The 22,221-nt window shown below is 42.0% G+C and overlaps 1 protein-coding gene and 2 long non-coding RNA genes across 3 annotated transcripts in view; 1 reads left to right on the forward strand and 2 right to left on the reverse strand.

Moving 5' to 3' along the window:
* MTF2 (metal response element binding transcription factor 2) overlaps window positions 1–11,044 on the reverse strand; it is a 52,612-nt gene extending 41,568 nt beyond the window's left edge. The window contains 1 exon segment of the mRNA XM_038413278.2: window positions 10,782–11,044. Within this exon segment, the coding sequence (XP_038269206.1) occupies window positions 10,782–10,786 (5 nt within the window). The 5' untranslated portion in view covers window positions 10,787–11,044.
* The window catches only part of LOC122461284, a 32,009-nt gene that overhangs the window by 3,315 nt on the left and 6,473 nt on the right, over window positions 1–22,221 (forward strand). The window contains exon 3 of the long non-coding RNA XR_006283175.1: window positions 17,468–17,604. This is a non-coding gene — a long non-coding RNA (uncharacterized LOC122461284). The remainder of the gene's footprint in view (window positions 1–17,467; window positions 17,605–22,221) is intronic.
* Window positions 12,226–18,818, reverse strand: LOC122461285. The gene is made up of 4 exons (XR_006283176.1): window positions 18,767–18,818; window positions 18,512–18,542; window positions 13,076–13,168; window positions 12,226–12,715 (listed from the first exon to the last, which is right to left on the reverse strand). It is a non-coding gene; the product is annotated as an uncharacterized LOC122461285 (long non-coding RNA).

Raw genomic sequence — 22,221 nt, forward strand, 5'->3', positions numbered from 1 at the left:
ACACTAAGCAGGTGCAAAGTGATGGTAAATTGGTTTTGGGACACAAAAAAGGAGAGAAAGTCTAGCCCACAATGACTGTTCAGTAACTAATTGTGACATAGGAGACAAATTGGAAAAGGATCCCCTGTTTTTGGTAAAGAACTCTCACCTCAGATCTGTTAAATACATCTACTTTTAGCCAAAGTGCTCACAAGTGCTATGTAGTTAATAAGAGCAGTGGTTTAAGGAAAAAACCTGGTAAATTGGGGATACACTGCACCTTTGGATGCAGAGGATCTGGAATGCATGTGAATAACCAGTGTCAAGGGCTGAATATCACAGGGGAATGGTTCATCTGGGATTTGTTAACTCATTACACTCAACACATCTTGCAGAATATTTATCCATAAGGTATATCAGGTGAGGTTTCTACAGAAAGCTCATAACTTGTCAAAACTCAATCACTGGCAGATGTATGTTCAAGTAATATTTAAGGAAGAGTGTATTATACTCAAAGTAATTACTACTCCAAGTCCAAAAAGCATAATCACCAAGAGGTAACATCTGGAATGCCCATCCAAGCAAAAGGGAATTCTCACTCCTCCTAATCAGGAGGCAAGGTAACACAAGGCTGGACTGACCAGCCTTGCTCCCTCCCAAAACTATCAATGGAAAACCAGAGGCATTACCCAATCATCAAAACTTTAAGGAACATTACAACAGACAGAGCTTTGCCCTGGCTGCGAATAGAAACAAAATACTTTTCAGTGTAACAGTGTAGGGAAAGACACACTGGATCCTTTCACTGAGGAAGCTCCTTGTGGAGTGAGGGTGCTTTCGGGAACATCTTGGACCTTGGCTGTTGAGAAACCAGCCAGCTCTGCAATACACTGAACTCTGGGAGAGGCAGAGGGGAGAAAGAATTCACTTTATTAGATTGGAAAGTGAACTATTGATAAAATGGGAACCTCAATCTAAAAACTTATGATTTTGTTTTGTATTGTAACTACTTGTTTCCACGATACTATTTCTAGTTAAATACTTATTCTTAGGCTAAAAGTAGATTTTATTTAACAAAGTGCTCACAAGTGCTGTGTGGTTTATAGGAGCAGTGGTTTTAGAAAAAAACTGGTAAATCGGGGTAGACTGCACCTTGGATGCAGAGGATCTGGAATGTATGTGAGTAGCTGGTGTCAAGGGCTGAATATCACAGGGGAATGATTCATTAGGATTTATTAACCTGCCTAGAGAGACAAGGGCCATAAACCCAGAGGAGAGTGGTTTTGAGTGGCTGAAGGGCTGGCAGTGTCAGGGAGCTGACACCCAGCTACCACAAGAAAGACTCCGTCACTAGAGGCAGGGGCTAACAAGGTGACTCCCAGGCCTGGGTCCTCCAAGAATCACCACATAAGTAGCAGTTTTAATATTTGCCTGATGCCAAAAGATTGACTTATATGGACAGCAGAGGCAGGAGGCAGCAGGACTTGAAGCAACTTTTGCAGAGCTGAAAACACAAGCTAGACTGTTGCAGGCTTTATTCTAACAGTCAGCATGTTGACCAAATCAAAATACTCAGTGAACATTGCCAAATAAGCATGAGGAACTTGGAATGGATAAGTTAATCATCACTTCTTTATGGCCCATTGATGCCAATTCTCACCTTATGTATTACACTTGATCTTTATTACTTATTCCAGTCTTAGGCTATGTCAGAAGTGGGCAAACCATGGCCCGCGGGCCACATCCAGCCCATGGGACTGTCCTACCCGGCCCTTGGGCTCCCGGGCCCTCCCCCACAGCCTCAGCTCACCATGCCGCCAGCACTCTGGGTGTGTGGCTGTGAGCTCCTGCCGGGCAGCACAGCTGCGAGAGTCGCCAGCCTGCCCTGGTACTCTAGACTGCGTGGCAGGCTCTGGCTGGGTGGCACGGATGCCAGTCCTGGTACTCTGAGCGGCATGGTAAGGGGGTGGGGAGGTTGGATAAGGGGCATGGGGTTCTGGAGGGCAGTCAGGAGACAGGGAGTGCTGGGATAGGCGCGGGAGCCCCAGGGGGTCTGTCAGAGGGCAGGGGTGCGGATAGAGGTCGGGGCAGTCAAGGGGCAGGAAGTGGGAGGGGGCGGATGGGGGCGGGGGCCAGGCTGTTGGGGAGTGCAGCCTTCCCTACCTGGGCCTCCATAGTTTGGGAACCCCAATGTGGCCCTCAGGCCAAAAAAATTGGCCCACCTCTGGGCTGTATCTACACCGCACATCTTACGGCAGCACAGCTGTTCTGCTAAAGCCTTCCCACTGTAAAGAGAGCTCTCCTTCCAACAAAATAAAGCCAGCCCCCAACGAGGAGCAGTAGTTTTGTCTGAGAGAGAGCGTCTCCACCGACAAAGCACTGTCCACAACGCAGTGCTGTTTGTTATCAAAACTTTTGTTGGTGTTTTGTTTTTATGCCCCTGCCCGACAAAAGTTTTTAACAACAAAAATGAAGGGTAGGACATAGCCTTATTTTCTATGAAGATGAGGAAGGAGCATTGTAGTCTACCCACAGGTCATTTGCTGCTATGAAATGGCTGTGTGTGACAGTGGAATTATATACACACATACAAAAACAAGACTATCTTAGTGGTACATGGTGGAATGATACAATACAGTAGTGAAGACTGGTACATTTGATGTTCATCTTACACAGTGACTCTCTTTTCCAGAAATTTCTTAAACTTTAAAAGTTAGGCTAGCTGTAATAAGAAAACAACTTAATATAATCACACTAAAAAAGGATTGAGATTATATTAAAGGTTTATAAAATACTTAATTTGGGTTTCAATTTCCTTCCCAGGACCTTATCGAGGAGGTAGAAAAACCCTGGAAAAATTGGACCTGAATGTAACTGATAAAACATATTGAGTAAGTTTGAGAGCCTGAAACAATAGCTGACATGAGAATTAACTTTACTCATTTCAGTAAATATTCACTCATATGCCAATAATATTTTAAAATTTCAACACTTAACATTACACTGCTCAAAATATGAAAAAAGACAAAGTATCATTATGATCTATTCTGAGTGACAGCTCATTTTTGGTACCACCAGATAATAGGCCTGTGAAAGGAATACCCCTTTATCTCCCACATCCCACCCAGGGGAAGCCAAATTCAAAGAGCCCAACAAACCCCCATGGTTGCATTTTAATCCTAGTGACAAGAAGCCAAGTCCAAGGACCAATGTAGTAACCTATGCAGCATACATGATCATATTCTGAACATCTCCACAATTCAAGAGATGTGTCAGTGGACAGAGTTTGTTTTTGGGCACAACTTCCCCTACCACCAATTTGAACACCGAGTAGTATCATAAGGATTGAAAAAAAAAATAGTAGTGGACAGACGGGGCTGGTCTTAAGTGAATGGATATGACAAGCAAAAAAACTAATGAAGTTATGATAAGAATGAAGATAAGGATTGACAAGTCAAGTTATTTTAGTGGCACACAAAATTTCTTATTTCTATTTAGCTTCACTGACTAATATTTTGGAAAAAACAAAGTCCAAAAGATATACCACCCACCTACCCTTCATACAAGGCCTAATCTCACACCATTTTGGTACCATTTATTATTTTGATGAGGGGTGTGATTTATACTTAAAGTGGTGTAATTCCCTAGCGTGGACACAGTTCTATCATTATAAAGGTACTTGTAGTACTATAAAGGGGCTTATATTGGTGTGGCTTATATAACTGTGGGATATGTATATGTACCACTTACTATATGGTTTGTAGAAACAGATGTATTAAATGGTATAAAAACTTTCTAGACAAGCCATAAGGTTTGAGAGCTCACAATACCATTGAAATCCTTGCTACCAAACCAAGAAAGACCAGACTTACAGTCTTGATATTTAAGCTTTAAAACATCTACCTGCCTTAGAGAGGGGAAAAAAAAAAAAAAAAAAAAGCTTAATTCCCCAGGCCCTCTTTCTATACCATAAAACCAAAAGGGCGTAACTTCTCCGCCACCCCACCCACCGCAATACTTTGTCTTTTAAGGCAATTTTAAAATAAGTTTAAACTTACTTGTTGTTATAGGTCAGAAATCTGTTTTTCTTATGAAGTAACAATAATCAGTAACTTCATAAATGCAAACTTTACCACTGTTGTACAATATGAATGTATTACGTAGTAAATTGTGAGTTCCATCACAATCAAATTCTCACTACAGGTTGCTGTACATACTAGTATATATTTGAGTATTTTCTACTCTTTTATGGAACTTGATGTCTGAATAAATATTTAAAATGTATTTTGATTTCCCACTTTCTGTCCAGCCCACATATTAGATATATTACTTTTACAGAATTTTATATTACAGTAACACTTATGCCAATGTTGTGCTAAGAACTGTACAAACACATAAGATATAGGCCCTACCATAAAGGGCAAGTATATTTCACTCTAAAACAAGAAACATACAAAGGATAGAGGTAGAAACACAGTCTTATACAATTTTTAAGTATACATCAAAACGAGTTTGAAAATGTAAAATGTGCCAAATCCATCTGCCATTCAACCCATTGTTAATTCACAGATTTTTTTTTAATAGACATTAGCAGAAGGTGGGCCTTAACTATCATTTGAAGGAGAACGTGCTTCCTTTATGATTGACATCAGGAGGCTTTTCCACATGTAGGGTGTTACTTGCTAGCAAGTGAAGCAGATTATAAACACTCCACACACACACATACATACACACACAAAAACACTCATGAGCTGGAGTTCCTTAAGACAGTTTGTGCTAAGACTGGGAAGTAGAGGAAAGTAGAATACTGTACCTGGTCAATACATCATTTTTGATTACTTATGAGTTTCTTCAAACAGACGTTTATCCTCTCTGAGAACTAGGGCCTGGTATACATTATGAATTTACATTGGTATAGCTAGGTCTCTTGGGGGGTGCAGCTGCGCTGCTGTGATGTTTTAAGAGCAGACATACCCTAAGTGTATCAAATGTTAAGTTCTTAAATCTAGGCATTTATAACATGCTCACAGGTGCAAAAAATGTCAGCTTTTCTGGTGTATTTTATCTATATTGGGATAAGTAACCCCAGTTTTTTGACACCATCACTCTGGAGTTGTCAAGAATGCTTTATGCTGAAGCAGTGAAAACGGGGAAATAATGCAGGATGAATGTTTAAGTATGGCCTATTTAGTTTGATTGCTATACCTCGAGACCTGACACAAATAGACTGTCACTCAAAATAATAAAGAGTTTACCAGTAAAGTGTAAACAAATAGAAAGTATGAAGAAAAATATTAAATATATTTAGTCTCAGTTCTGAGGGAACAATCCTATAAATATAGATAACAATACTGAAAAAAGGTACTTCAATTCACATTCAGTAGAAGGGCACAAATATTAGAACTAATGCACAATATTGCTGATAAAACCTTCCACAGGAATCTATAGTCCTATTTTTAGGCTTCTTAGTAAAGAACAGTTACTTTAAATTATGAATCTTTTAATTTGGAAGAGACCAGATTCTTCCAGTACCTTTCAGAACCCAGCATAAGAAAAGGATATTTTAAGTATAGGGAAGAAAAAAAAAAAAAAAAAGAGACAAAAGTAGGACAACCAGTTTTATATAGTTAGGCTCTCTTTTTGGAACATGAAAAGTACATTAAGGTAGACTTACATTTATACGGTCTACAACTGCTTTTGCAGTGTAACATTAATTGTTCTAGTTTTGGAGACAAACCCTCACACTTTTGCTATATTACTGTTGTGCAATATCAGTGCACTTCTAATATTTTTATATTGATAACTGCGGTCATTTCTGTTAATTTTTTTAAAGTGTTGCATAGTTTGAGAGATTTTATAGTAAGCCAACAGACTGAATATATACCTTCTCAAAAATCTATTCTTTAAACATTCATACACACTTCAAGGGCAATATTCATTCTACTTTTGAACACTACAGTTTACTTCAGCCCCAATTGTGATCACAAGTGAATATCATGCAGTATGCTAACCCACTAAAGGATTATTAAAAATGTTTTGGAAAAAAAACTGTACATCTTGTTGGTCATTTTTGCTACGAGTTCTTCTTTCCTCTGGTTAGACACCTGGGGAAAACCTTTATCAACCACAGAACATTTTTTCATTTGTTCATATTGCTTTTTCAAATAGCTTTATCCCGTCAAAGTACACTCATCCATGATAGTCAGTATTTGATGCAAACAGCTATTTTCTTTGCTATGGAATAAAGGTTCTTTAAAAGGGCAGAAAAGCATTCCCACAGCCCTTTCAATCATCATTAGACTACCTAGGAATCTCCTTCATTCCACACATGAAAGAGATGCAACTGCCCTTAACCTATAGGATTTATCCTCAAAAGTGAAAACTGGTTTAGTCCTTGAGCAGAAATCCCAGCGAATACTGCCACTAGACTTCCTTATCTTGTAATCACATTCTCTCTGAAGATCCTAAAACCCAAACTTTCCATAATTCAAAGTACAGTAACTCCCCACTTAACATCCTCTTGGTTAACGTTGTTTCGATGTTACATCCCTGCTCCACTACAAAACATGCTCGTTTAAAGTTGTGCAATGTTCCCCTATAACGTCGTTTGGTCACCCGTTTTGTCCACAGCTGGCAGCCCCCCTATCAGCTCCGCTACCTCCGCCATCAGCACCTCCCAGCCACCAGCGGACCACACGGATCAGCACCTTCCCCCTGCTCTCCCACGTCTCCTGCCTACAGCAATCAGCAGTCTTGAGGTGTTCAGGAGGCTGGGGGAAGGAGCGAGGACACCACACACAGCCTCCCATCTCCCTCCCCAGTCTCCTGAATGCCCCAACCCAGCTGATTGCCACAGGCAGGAGGGAAGCGGGTGGGAGGGGAAGAAGAGGCAGTTTAAGGGTGGGGACTTGGGTGGAATGGACGGACCGAGGGTTGAGCCCCCTGCCCAGGCAAAGTCGGTGCCTGTGCTTGCAAGAACAGCAGCCGGACAATCCACCCTCTTCCAATCTCTGACTTGGCCACCTCAGCCAAGCTTCATACTTGGCAATGATGATTGTAGTATTAAATTGTTTCTTTAAAATTGTTTAAAACTTATACTTGTATTAAATTGTTTGTTAAAATGTATATAATGCCTTTTGTCTGGCAAAAAAAATTGTCCCTGGAACCTAACCCCCCCCCCGCATTTACATTAATTCTTATGGGGAAATTGTTTCGCTTAAAGTCGCATTTTTCAGGAACATAACTACAACATTAAGAAGTTTCTGTAGTTATTTTTAGTATCATTTCTCATAAAAAGTCCATCAAGACTCACAAAGTCTTTAAAAAGTCATCACAGAATGGTGGACTGCTCTCCATGAACCTATTACTAGAACTAGGTTACTAGAACTAGTTATAGGTTAACTTGGGAGCGCGTACAAACACACACACACACACACACAGAGAACATAAAGGGAAAGGGAAAAAATAAGATATCAGAACATTAACAAGTCTCACCTTGTTTGTTTCCCCCTCCCTGAATCCTTTGCCTCAAATGTTATTTAGTGTGTAATCTCCTTGGGTTAAAGATGTTCTTTTGTGTTTCTGCAGTACCTAGCTCGCTGTAAGTACTACCATAAACAAATACTTCAGGGTGGGCAAGTATGTCAGGAGGTCCAAGATATTTCCATTTGAGTTGTATTGAAAAAGAGCATAACTTTGCATATCTGTGAAACTGAAATCTACTTTCAATTAAAAAAAAAAAGAACTCAGTCTTCATTTCCTCATAGGCCATCCTAAAAGAGGAGTGACCCTTAAAAGAGCAATTTATCTTCCCCAAGTTTCTTTCTATGGAATAATCTACACCTGAGGAGCAGAAGAAAAAGCCACCTTTGGAAATCATTTAACACTAGAAATCTGTCAGAACTGATTGAGAAAGGATCCATCCTTAATTTTCTTCCCTCAAGGTTAAGTTCAACCTCCCTGACAAATACCACCTGTATTTTTCAGTAGGATGATTCATTTTTGAAGTGATGCTGTCAGCTTGAAATCTAGTTCTTTTCAAAATGTTAAAAGCTGTTTCAGGTATTACACTGCCCCAGGGACCGTCTGGCAGTACACCTCTACCCCGATATAACGCAACCCGATAAAGCTCCAACACGCTGCTCTGAGCGGAGTGTTAAGGGTGCCGGACTGGGCCGGGGCCAAGGGGTTGGATAAGGTGCAGAGGGTCTGAGGGGCACTCAGGGGCTCTCCCTGCACCCACCCTCCCCCCATGATCTGGGAGGCAGGAACGGGGGGGCACTTTTGGGGGCCCTGCAGTCCCAGCGTGGCCTGGAGGATTAGCAGGGGGCCAGGAGTAGCCCACTCCTCATCCCTTGCCCCGGCCCCAGGTGTGTCACTTGGGGGAGGGGGTTTGGGGGAAGGGATCCCCCCCGCACTCACCAGTAGCAGTGGAAGTGGAGCAGCCCGGCTCCAGCCTGCTCCACTCTGCCAGCTCCTGGCCACAGCGCGCTGCTGCCCACCGCAGGCGAGTGCGGGATCTTTCCACAACACCATCCCCCACCCCCTGCGCCCCACCCCAGTGGACACAGCTGGGGCCTGGGCAAGGAAAGTGGAGCAGGCTGAGGCTGCATTGCTCTGCTTCCTGCTGCAGGTGAGCATGGGGGGGCATCCTTTCCACAACCGCCCCACACTCACCAGCAGCGGGAGGTGGAGCGCTGCGGCCGAGAGGCGGCAGAGTGGAGTGGCCTGGGGCCGCGTTGCTCCACTTCTCGCGGCTGCCAGTGAGTGTCTGTCAGGGGGCGAGGGGTGTGGATAGGGGTCAGAGCAGTTGGAGACAGGGAGCAGAGGGGTTGGGTAGGGGGAAGTTAGGGAACAAGGGGAGCCAAAGCAAGTTAGATATAACACGGTCTCACCTATAACGTGATAACAAAAAAATCCTACCCATCAGATCAAATGCAATTAAGACACTCTTTAAAGCCATTCTCAGATGCACCCAAAACAATAATACCTCCCAACTCAAATGTCTCCTAAGAATATGGATGCCCACCCATTAGTAGCCAATGCTACTAATAGCCAAATGCTATCTACTATTCTTCTCTCACACACACAGCGCCCCCCCATCCAAGGAAAACTGAAAAGAACTTAATATTTCTGGGATAACTTTTTGAATTAAAAGTGGTGCAGTGTACAACGTATTTCATCTTGTTAAACACAAGTTTGGCAAAAAATATTCCACATATTTTACTGGACACCAGCCAGATGAAACAAGCCTTACAGAAACAAAGGGGAAATCTGATTTAGCACAAATGGAAGACACATTCTCAAGGAGAAGCAGCATAGCCCTGTTCTCCCAAACCTGTGGGGCCACACCAAACATCACTACACCATTAAAGCGCAGGTTCACATCTCACAAGCTTGCAGCTCCTTACAGATATTCCCCTCCCCCCTTTCACTGCCTCATTCTGCTCATTTCCCTTTCTTTCGCTCTCTCAATCTCTTTGTTTCCCCTTATTCTCTCTCCAGTTCTCTCTTCATACAAATTGAAATGGTGTCAATTTATTAGCCTATACTCCAATATTGCGCTACTCAGGCTTTTTAATCTTTCATCTTCAACAAATATTTTGAACTAAATTGTAACCTGAAATCTCTGTTTTAAAACGATAGACAACAAATCATTTCTGGACATTTTCATCTACCTGTAGTTACATGTAACAAATATTAGAATAAACTATTTTCTCTATTGATTACACAAACGAATGTCAAAAACACCTAAGTATAGTTACTGTCACCATTTCCCCCTGCATAGTCAGCCAGTCTCCCCTATTTATGAGCAAAGACAGATCATGTTTTAAATGTATTGCTAACATGCTTTGACATTTTAAAAATTATAAACAGGGCCAAACTATCAGAAATTCATGGGATACATATTATCCTAAAGAAAGAATGTTATAGATTATAATTTTATATAGCCTCTTTCATTCAAATTGTATCCAAAACGCTCCAAGTGGTTAAGTGTAACTCCAATCCTTTAAAATGTTGCCAAATAGACACTGGTCTCAATTTGAAAATATAAAGAAGCATCTTCTTACCTCCTATTAAAACAAGGAAAACATCAACCCATTTTCTTTTATGATTCAAGTGCTAAGAAAGAGGGTATAGCGAGGGCTTTCTAGTTATACTAACAACCACCAGTTTCCACAGTTTTGGGGAAGAAACACCTAAAGTTTCTCAGGACAACACAACATATTAAATTTGTTATAATTTGTCCATCTTTGAGATGAAACGTGCTATTGTAAAAGGTACATTATCCGCACAAAAAGTGAATAGTCCTTCAAATAAGCCTGCCCTCTCTCTTTGTGTTGCTTTTTCTTTTTATACTTTAACAGCTTTGGCGATAGTCAGACACAATGTCTGATAAGGAAACCACCATCTAAACACCCAACTACACCCCACACCACCCAGATTCCCTGCAGGACCCCCAAGATGGTCCCCTTTGTTTGGTCTCCACAGGGCACTTGCAAATCCCCTCATCATTTGCCTGTTGTAGTCAGCCTCGGAGACAGCCCTTATTTCTGAAGTCCTCTAGCCCCTAAATATGCCCCACAAGACCAGATGTGCCCACAATGAGCACAGCACTGGGGGAAGAACGGCTGGAGGGCTGGGTTTCCCCACCCGGCTGGGGATCGACCCTCCCCTCCCCTCCCCCTTTAGGGGAGCCCTCTATGCGGTGGAGGGGGGGTGAGGGGTCCTAGCTGCCCACCCCACAAACTCCGAGGCGGCCGCCCATCCGCCCCCACCGCGGAAAGCCCGGCCTCCCTCACCTCATTCGGTCTCTCCAGTGGTGCCAACCGCCTCATGCAGGGAAATCAGCGGACTCAGCACCCTCCCCCCCGGAGCCTCTCTGCGGCCGGGCCCTCGGTGCACAGCGCCCCCAGACAGGCCTCGCCGAGCGGACAGTGGGGGAGGGTCAGAGTCGATTCACACACGACCCGGCTCCGCCGCAGCCGTTCGCCATTTTTGTTTCCCGCGGAGGAGAAGCTGGTGCATTGTGGGAAAAAACAAAGCGCCTCACACACACACCCCCCCCCCTCACCCCAGCTGCGCCTGCCTCCCGACAGGGGGCGGGCAGTGGGGGAGGAGGGCGAGCGACAGCGGAAGGACACGTTCCACAGGCAGCCTCTGCCTCTGGTGAACAAAGAGGAACTATTTGAGACTTGATGGCCGCGAGTGTGAATCCCTCCTCCGAGCCCCCCCCCTCGCAACTACGTCTAGCAGAGCGGAGAGTGGGGGAGCGTCGTTCTCCTGCCTTACCTATTGTTCCCCCTCTTCAGTCACACCTCTGGGGGGGAGGGGTGGCAGCCCTTCCCCGCACCCCCCCCCCCCCCGGACGTCTCGCTTGTGACTGCTAACGCTTCCCCACCTACCCAGCGGTCGGGCTGTGCCAGCTCCCCACGGTTCGACAGCCAGCAGCGTGCACAGAAATGTAGGCCTGGAGAGATTCCCCTCACCCGCCGGGGTCACCTCGTCCCCCATCCCCTGCTGAGGCAGGCCCACGGGTATACCTAGATCATGCCTGGGTGCCTGTTTCTCTTGTTCTGAAAAACCTCCCCTGACAGGCATTCCTTGGTGGCCAGTTCTGGTGCTTAGCTAGGCAGGGTCTCAGTTCTGCCTCTTTCTTCCTTCTCCCTCCGGACCCCCTGGCCTGAGGTTTCAGCCATGAATCTGGAAGGGGTCACAACGCAGGAAGGAAGCAGATCGCACTTCCTAACCACCATGTAGCCACCACGCATCCGATGAAGTGAGCTGTAGCCCACGAAAGCCTATGCTCAAATAAATGTGTTAGTCTCTCAGGTGCCACAAGTCCTCCTTTTCTTCTTGTGGATACAGACTAACACGGCTGCTACTCTGAATCCTGGGAGCTGCTAACAGAGACCAGGTGCTTTTGCTCCAGTGCTGAAAGACTCTAACTGGCTGGAGGCCTTTTCCTTTAAGGGAGCAGGCCAAGAAGTAGATGGGCTTGACAACCTGTCAGGCAGCCTTTAAGCCATTTTCATCTTCCCCCTTATGCTGCAAGTGCATGATGGGAGTCAATAAAGCTCCTTGCAGAAGTCACGAAAAACTATTACTTAGCATAGTCTGTGGAAGTGTATTACTGAGGGGCTTTTATTTTTATCTTTCATATTTATGCACTGAAACCTGTTTTAATTATTTGTTCTAACTATCAGTGAGATTATAGTTCTTACCCATGTTAGTTTATTGTGGCTATTTAATGTTACACGTAGAAAAATAGTCTAATAGTCAATAGAGTCTGATTTGGAGCCTCTAAGCATTTGTGTTATGCAAATATTTACCAAGTCTACAAAATAACTGTTTAGAAGATTTAAACAAGACTGAAGACTAGGTTGCTGGCAGTGAGCAACTAAGATTCAATAGTAACGGGCACATGACTGACAGAGTGAAGAAACTTAAATCCATGTTTCAGTTTTCTACTCTGGTCTACAGTCTTCTTATGGTAGGGTAATTTAGTGCTTTGACTAAAGCTCTTACAGGATAAACAGTTCAGAACAAACATCACACAATCTTCCAGCCCTCTCTGGGCTCAAATAGTCCTTAAACAGCTCTTCCCTGCCCACTAGTCCATTTACCAGTTGACACAAATTGTGTAGGTGGCAGGAGCACAGTGGTCTGTCAGCCCTTCTAAACTCAGTACATGGGGGCTTCTTTCCACTCTTATTGAAAGTCCAAGCTGGGGGCCCTAAACAAAGAAAGCAGTATCAGACTCCAAACTTGCATCTCTGCTGAATTGTCACAGGCCTTTTCCTTTTCTTGCTTCATCCCTCTTTTCTACTCATGCCTGTTTTCAAACAGTTTCCCCACAGCCCTACTGGCTGCTTTTCCAACCATGTTGGTAGTGAAATACTGCAGATCTGGTTTCCCTTTAGTGTTTCACAGGCTGCCCTTTTTTAGTCAGGTTGGCACATGATCACTCATGAGCCCCTCTAGACAAATCCTCAAGAATACCCTTATCCTGACTACACCAAGACCAAGCTGTGCCTAAACCTCCTCTAAAGAGTCAGTGCATACCCTGTTTTGGGCTGGTAAGAGTAACACTCACCTTTGCTTCTGAGATTGCTGATGCTTCTTTCAGGGCTTGAGGCATTCATAAGTTTCTTTTAAAGTTCCTCATCTCTTCTCCCTAGATCTATTTCTAAACAGAGTATTGCCCATATATTAGTACATGCTTTAGCATAATAAAGATATAAAAGAATCCTCCAGTCCAGTTTTTTTCCTCCTTTGAAGGTCATCTTTAAAAGGAAGAAACAGGCTCAGTGGTTTGAGCATTGGCCTGCTAAACTCAGGGTTGTGAGTTCAATCCTTGAGGGGGCCATTTAGGGATCTGGGGCAAAAATTGGGGATTAATCCTGCTTTGAGTAGGGGGTTGGACTAGATGACCTCCTGAGGTCCCTTCCAACCCTGATATTCTATGATTCTTTGCCTTGGTGTGGCAGCGTGAAGGGGCTGAGATGTACGTCCCTGTTCTGTGACACAAAGGAGCTGGTCCCAGAAGAGCAGCACAGGGGCCCAGATCCTCCAGAGTATTTAGGACCTGATTCCTATTCATTTCCTATTCCTCCAAGTCATTACCTTGTAGAAGCTGGGTTCTGTTTATATCAATTACAAGGCAGGCAATATCAAAATCTGTTGTTCACAATCCATGACCTTTAGGCTGCGTAGACACTGACAATTTTATGGAATTCTTTTATATTTGATCTAGCACTGGTGGTAGCAACAGTGGTTAGTATAAACTAGCTATTGGTGTTTTTACCATCCATGTAGTATTCAACACCGTTCAGAGCAGGTCTGCACAATACTGACCACTGGATGGTCTAGATCTGTTCTCTATCAGTGGAGTTTCATTAGTAGAGTTTCATTAGTGTTAGCTCAACACTGAGGAAAATCTAAGTGTAGATAAGGCCTTTGTTTACATTCAGCTCTCTAAATCTTCAAAGAATATAGCCCCAGGAAATACCTGCTAGGAAGGCAAGTGTTTGTTCTTTGTTTTGTTTTTCAATTCAGACTGCATTAATTACAGTAATGTGAGATCTATTATTTAACTAAAAATTAAGAAATCAGGATTCTCTATTTGTATTAGGATGGATTTGGGCAAATCAGTGCTAGTAACATACCGCCCCCAACCCCCTTATTTCAAGGTCATATTTGACTTTTCAAACTGAACTGCTATTCTGGTATCTTTGGTATGGTTTAGGAAATCTTAGGTGATGACATTTACAGATAGATAACCCATTAGTTCTTTATTACAGTGGATGTACTGGTTTGGCTAGTACTTTGCTTTCAAAGGTGGTGGATATAAATTTCTACTGCCTTACTGTGCCACGGTTGTGTAAACACCGTTATCTAGAACTGAGATCCTGGGGTGAGATTCTGAGCTGTAATTCTAAGATTGCCCCTAACTCATTGCCCAGGAGTGCCTAGGCAGCTTTAAATTACCTTTGCACACTTCCAATTCTGTGCTGCTCTGAGGGATAGAGCTTCCCCAGCATAATTTATACAGTGTGAGGTAATGTATAAGTTACAGAGCATCATGGGCCACAGCATTGTAAAGAAACTCCATAGTCCTACACGCTATGGCCCCTATTTAGCATGCTCATCATACCCCAGTATACTTCTACACCAGCCTTTGCAAGGGGGTCTTTGCAATGCAGCTGATAGCTCCCTCGTACAGTGTCTATATTAGGGGAAATCCTCCCCTAGTCAGTTATTGGGGGTTTTAGGGTCCTTTAACTGGGTCTTACTTCACTCAGTGACAGATCCTACTACTGCCTCAGTTTCCTTTCTTCCAAAGGGAGACAGAACCATCACAGTAATGCTTTGTAATTACTCTCCTCTTTTGGGAACTGGTTTATTATCTAAAACAATTAAGGGAAAGCTAGGTTCTTTCAGCCTCCTTCTCCAAGCTCACCATTACATTACATCCCTCCTCTTGAACACCTAATTCCCTCTTGGGAGGAATTATTTTTCTTCTTTTTTCTTGCCCCTCACTAGAAGTGGCTCCAGCCAGAGCTTCTGCAATTCTTTTTGACCTTGGTTCCCCCAAAAGACTCTCTCCCTCCTAGCTCCCTGCTAAACCAATTCAAGACCATACCTAATCTGCTGGAGCAGATTGGGTGTTATAGGAAACCCGGCTCCCCAGCGATCATCATGTAATGCCTGGTCACTTGACCCAATCACCAGCCCAAAACCATCATGTAGGAAGCAAATAACTAGGCACAGGTGAGGCTGAACCCAACTGCCCCTAAAGGACTAACTACTCATGCTATGACAGGCCCTCTCCTCCTCCCATCCCCTTTTTTTTTTTAAAGTATGAAGGCCCTGGTGTGAGTCTGAGGATCTCACTATTAGTGCATAAACAATCCATCTACAAATAGTCTTCAGATTGGAGAGCACAAACAACTGGAATAAAAAAATCTCATAAGTCCATATTTGGCAGTGAATGGAAAGAGGATTCTCAACACTACTGGCACATACAGTGCAGAGAAATCAACAATAGTACCGAAACTCAATCTGTTTCAGACACTCTTTACACAGTTCTGACTACTGTAATGTGAGACATGTATAACTAACATGGTTTTGGGTGAACAAAAGCTTTTACGTGCTTTCTGACCAGCCACAGTAATCAAATAGAGCCACACCTTGGGTATATTCAAATCTCAGGGATGATTATTCCTTATAGTAACATATGTCAAGTCTACATGCTTGTTATGACTAGTGATGAACCTTTCTGCCTCACTTTTTAATAGTATCCCAAAAGTATTTGAATGTATAGTTTAACAACTTACCGCACTGTGTTTTCACTTTCGGACACATTATATACAGAAATATCTTGACAGAAGCTGTTACCAACTGAAATGTCTTTCTGAGCCCTCAGTCAAACCTATTCTTGTGAAGAGGCTTAGGGGAAAGAACATTTAGATTATCTGTCATATCAAAATCCAGGTTCTGCTTAGTCTAATATCTACAACTTTACTCTGTCTACTTTAGGAAGTAGCCCTGTTTCAGTAATTGGTTTAGCTGAAGTGGGGCTGATGACAATTAGCGGTAAGTATAGACAAGAACAAACCTGGATTAGTGCCTCCACCTAAAAGTTTTTGAAAGGGATAGTCTTTTGTTTTTTGCTTCACCTATTTTCCCTCATTTGACTATTTATTGTTTGTCCATTATATTGTTAAACATATCCTGAAAATGTGTATTATCCATACAAACTGGAAACAATGTCTTTGTTTTCTGTTACATCAAAGCTTTCAGTAAATAGGGAAGAAACTTTAATCAGAACTATACTTTCACAAAAGCCTCTAAGTTAGTGTGGAACTGAAAGCAAGGGGAGAAGTTCTGAAACATAAGCTGTAAATAGCTCACAACTTTGCTACTTTCAGAATGATGGACCCATCTGCAGTACAAAATTAATCATGAGGGATCCTTACCATGTTCTAACAGTGTCCCTGGATCATACTGCAGACTTTCATCTGTGTTAGAAGATGGAACTATATTAACACTACATATATGTGTTAGACGATGGAACTTTGGGGGATAACTCCCATGTTGTAAGTGTGGTTTCTTCAATACAGCTCACTTTGCAATGTATATGGGCCCTATGTTTATGACGTCAGGTACCCGTTACATAATGAAAATGGACAATAAAAATCTAAGCTCAAAATTTGTATTTTAAATCCTTCATTGTTTTTACTCTAGTAAACTGTAATACAAACAGTGCTGTGAATCCAAAATTACAACCCAAAACAACAGACTGATATCAAGTACTCACTCAAGAATGTCACATAAACAAATGAAAATGTTGAACTTGATTCCCATTTACAGTGTGGCCCCTTTACAGTGCAGGCATTGTAAAGGGGTATTAAAGTGGATGTAAATGTTGTAACACTATGCCCCATATTCTTCACAGAAATAGTTATAATATGATTATAGTACAACTCTGATATATTTTGTGCAAAATAAGTCATGTGAGAAAGGCATGTAAGGCATGAAAAAGGTTATGATTTTCTGAATGTGATTAACCTATTTGTATGTATGTATCATTTCTGTATCTGAAGTTAGGAATACTGACTATGTATCAATTAAAAATGGGTTTACACTTGGGGACTGCCCACCAGACAGAATGCAATCAGTCTGGATGGGCCAATAGAAAAAAAAAAATAGGTCTTTGAAGATGCTAATCTCCCACTTTCCTGGAAAGCCTTCCTATGGACACTGCAAATAGACTTTGAGTTATGGCTGCAGGGTCATGTGATCATGTCACCCAATACTAGACTCCATAACAAAAGTAGTACTTTTCCACTGGCTATGGGTGGGAATCATACTGGAAGACAAAGAGTTCCTGCCATATGTAAAACATTTAAGGGAGGGGAGTGACATAATCATCAGCTGTTCTTTGCTGAATCCCTGCCCAAGATGACTGCGGTAAATACATAAGACTGAACTGGGGAAGAAAGGCCTGAACCCAGGCTAGAGTGTGTCTGGCCTGTGAAAGAAATACCTGGAGTCTTAAGCTGAAAGCAAGAGCAGCTTTCCTTCAAGAACCTCTGTAATCTGCCTAAAACAACATTTAGGGTGAGAATTTGCTAGTTATAACCAATTTCTTTAATATGTTAAGTTTAGCTTGTGTGTTTGTTTCATTTGCTAGGTAATCTACTTTGATCTATCCCTTTTAATCACTTAACATCTATCTTTTGTAGTTAATAAGCTTGTTTTTGTTTTCTCTGAAACCAGTTTGTGGAATTCATAACTGGGAGGCAAAAAGCTGTGTATATCTTCTTCCACATTGAGGAACGGAGTGATTTTAATGAGCTTATGCTGCACAGTTCTCTATGCAGTGCAAGTTTCAGAGCAGCAGCCGTGTTAGTCTGTATTCGCAAAAAGAAAAGGAGTACTTGTGGCACCTTAGAGACTAACAAATTTATTAGAGCATAAGCTTTCGTGAGCTACAGCTCACTTCATCAGATGCATTTGGTGGAAAAAAACAAATTTTTTCCACCAAATGCATCCGATGAAGTGAGCTGTAGCTCCCGAAAGCTTATGCTCTAATAAATTTGTTAGTCTCTAAGGTGCCACAAGTACTCCTTTTCTTTTTATGCAGTGCAAGATGGTGTAATTTTGGGTTTGTACTCCAGAGGGGGGTGTGCACTTGAGTATCTGGCCAGTTCCTTAGCTGAAGCCTTTCCATGCTGGGGCTAGTCAGAAAGCCTGTTTGCATGTTACAACAGCTGGGTGTGTTCTTACTTGACTGGCTTGCCTCACCAGAACAGTGTAAAGGGAACCCAGGCTCATGGGACAGGCAGCCTCAGTGGTACCTCAGTTTCAAGTGGCACCCTTGCGGGGAGCCTGTCACAAATGTAATTTTTAGTTTTATACTATCTGCGGTCTGTAAAGGGTCTTTAGCAAAAATGAGAATTTGGTCCAGGTGATAGGCACCTAGATCTGAGCCCCCAGATTAGCCAAGTCTGAGTGCAAGCCTTACCTGCGTTACTGTGTCTCCTTTTCTATCTAACCTGTTTCAGAGTAGCAGCCGTGTTAGTCTGTATTCGCAAAAAGAAAAGGAGTACTTGTGGCACCTTAGAGACTAACAAATTTATTAGAGCATAAGCTTTCGTGAGCTACAGCTCACTTCATCGGATGAATCCGATGAAGTGAGCTGTAGCTCACGAAAGCTTATGCTCTAATAAATTTGTTAGTCTCTAAGGTGCCACAAGTACTCCTTTTCTTTTTATCTAACCTGTGTATATCTGAGGGCATATCCTGGTTTCTTTGTGCTGAGATGCTTTAGGATTCTTTCCCGGTCACTCGTGGAAGAACTTCTCTGTCCTTTCAGGGGAATTGTGGGAAGGCATTGGAGGACTATCAGAATTCAAGTGATTTATCTTGCCCCTCACTGCAATGTGGGCAGGTTCAAGTCCAAGTTAAAGTGGAGCCTGGGCTCTAAGCCACTCCCTCAGCCTGGTAAACTAACCCCCAGGTCAGAGATTTTTGTGTATGAACAGTTAGTAGGGTTTGGGCTAAAACCCAGCTAAAATCTGGGTTAACTCTGCAGTGAAAATATATCCTAAAAGGTTAATTTGCAAATGTAACTGCATACCATTTGAGGTGAAGGCATAGCCTAAAGTGTAGGGAAGGTGGTGACTCTACCCTTTACTACATGTACCTAACAGCAGCGAGGAAAAGTGAGATTCCATATTCAAAATATAATTTTATACTGTACAAAATAAAGCCTTAAAAATGACTGTATAACTTGCTGAAGATGTTTAGTATAGTGTGAAGTTGTCTGGGGCTGATCTAGATTGTTAAAATGTTTTTAAAAGCCAATGTTATGCCCCTTCCACGCTGCCAGAACAACCATATAAGCAGAAACATTTTTTTTTAATTTAACAGGTTAGAACATATAAATGGAAGTTTAGGTACCAACTGTTGTAGAGTATTAATTTCTGTTACCTTATTGTGTTATGAGACATGATGTCAGAATGATACTCTTAAACAAGATCCATATACAGATGGTCATTATAACCACAATTCAGCAAGGAGGAACAATTAGATCTCGGACTACTTTCTCTGTATTATTTAAGCATGGGAACAGTCAGGGAACCCACCTGGGACCTTCCCGTAGACAAATTACATATGGTGCATATTTTTATGCATAAGCATCAGTGAGATAGTGTACTTGTGATGCATCTACTATGGAAGGGTCAAAATATTATCTTCAATTTTAAAATTTAAGAAGGTAGGTGATGGAAAGTCATATGAGAGAAGGAATTTAGACCCATCTACCTGATCCTAAAATTACAGTAACGAACCTCTCTTGTAAATTTAAATCAAACATCAGAAATTACCACTAATAGATGGATAGCAACTTAAAATCTTAAATGTAATTTTTAAGTCTTTTTTCAATAAATACTTTTTTCACTTTAGCTCAGAATACAAAATGGGTTTGGCAATATCCTTGGGCCCTATCAGCACTACAGAAGAACTGTGTAAGGTGTAAACCATCTCTGACATGCTATCTGACATAGTTGCACCTAACACAGTTTAGTGCTTCCATTCAATTACACTTTTTCTGATGCTAGCCTTTGTAGTCCTTTCACAGTGCAGAACCATGTTTGCATCAGATATCAGTGCACAATGGGAAAATCTGTTCCATATCACCACAGCTTCTGGTGTTCATGAGTATTTTTAGGGTGCAGTGTTCTTAGAACTACTAATTAAATATCACATTTTTAACACTAGTATAGACAGGATTTAACATCTTTACAAACGTGTTAACTGTCCATGGTCAATCTAAGGGCATGTCTTCACTAGCAATATTAAAGTGTTGGCCGTTGCAGCGTTTTAATGTGGCTGTGTAATCGCTCTCTCCCAGCACTATAAAAAAAACAGCTCCACAAAGGGGAATAGCTACCAGTGCTGGTACACTGTCTACACTGGCACTTTACAGAGCTGAAACTTGCAGCACTCCGGGAGGTGTTTTTTCACACCCCTGAGAGAGAAAGTTGTAGTGCTGTAAAGTGCTAGTGTACCAAGCCCTTAGGCTCCCTACTAGGTTTGAAACTGGGGTGAATCGTATTTGTGCAAGCTTAAGAGTGGTGCAGTGCATCTACCCAGGGTGGAGGGTTGCATTAGGGTAGCTATATCCTTAGCAAATTATAAGTATTTTGATCACTTGGACCAGAATAAAGCCATCACTTCCCATTCCAGGATTAATCTTGTAGATTTCACTTACAATTTAATTAATATTTATATTTTTGTACTATATGTGATTAAATATATTTGATCAGTACACATCACAGGTAGATCTAGTAAAAGTAAACATTTCCATACAGGGGCATTGAAGCAATTTTTATAGTGGGGGTGCTGAAAGTCATTGAACAAAATTGTAAATGCTGTATATGATGGAAACCATGTATTTAGTTGTTATTACTACTTCAAGCCAAGGGGTGCTGCTGCAGCCCAAGCACCCCTAGTTCCAGCACCCCTGCATCCACATTGATCATCAAAAACTCTCCCTTCATTCATCTTTGTGAAAGGTTAATTTAAAGCTTAATTGGAGCCATTCAGATGCTAACCTTGTTACATTAAACAAAATAAATCAAATGAAGAATTAATATGATATTTGCCCCCCGTAAAATCCTGATCATTCTGCTTACATGTTACATCCTTTTCTGTCCCATTTCATCTGTTTTGTTAAACCCATAGATTGTAAATTTTTGAGGTGTGGGTTGTTTTAGCATATGTTAATATATCCTAGCAGAATGGGGCTTTTAGGCACTACCAGAATACAAATAACAAATTATTGCAATTATTATAAATAATAGGATCATAAACCCCTAAGGGCCTGCGTATATAGCTGTGTATATATACACAGAGGTTGTCTATATTTTAGTAACAATTATGCCAGGTGGCCTGTGTCCTTAAACCATTCTACAGGCATGGTGAGATCAAACCTCAATGTCAGGTCTACTAGGAAAAATGCAAGGAAGGTAGCTCTGGCTCTAATAACAATGCACTCCAAACATATTTTAAATTGCTGAGAAATATCTATCCAATAAGAGGTCAATTTTAGAAATCCCTAATACACTGGCAGATCAGATGCCAGCTCATGGCAAGGCCCCAGGCCTCATTGAACACCGACAAATGCATAGCTTGAAACCAATCTAGCTCACCTGTGGATTAGTATAGTTAAAATAGATATTAGTGTTATAAGGATGTGTTTAGACTTTATGGAATGCTTTTAGGATGCTGCATGTATTAATCCTACTTATAATATCTGTATCCCATGCTATAAGATAATACTTAAGTGTTTACAACTGCAAAATGTTCTAAAACGCTGTAACTCACCAAATAGGAAAAAAGCTTCACCTAATGCAAAAAGCTGGATTTCTTCAGAAGGTGTTATTTCCTCCTGTCAATCAGGAGGAACTATTGAATTGAAATGGGCCATTATGGAACAAAGACTTTGTTGATTGCTCCCCCCACCCTCACCCATAAACAGGATGAGCGCTTCTGCACACAACCTATCACCTTGGACTCCAGGGAGATGGGGATAAAAATCCCTGAACAGAAGGAATTAGGGCCTTTTCAGGCTGTTTGGATTCTAAGGGGCAAAGTTTCCTAAACATAAGCAAGAGATGCCAGGACTAACCTGGATTAACCCTCATGGACATAGAGAGTTGGCATATTTCA

Source organism: Dermochelys coriacea, chromosome 8 (genome assembly GCF_009764565.3).
Source record: "Dermochelys coriacea isolate rDerCor1 chromosome 8, rDerCor1.pri.v4, whole genome shotgun sequence".
In the NCBI taxonomy this organism is placed as follows: domain Eukaryota; kingdom Metazoa; phylum Chordata; order Testudines; family Dermochelyidae; genus Dermochelys; species Dermochelys coriacea.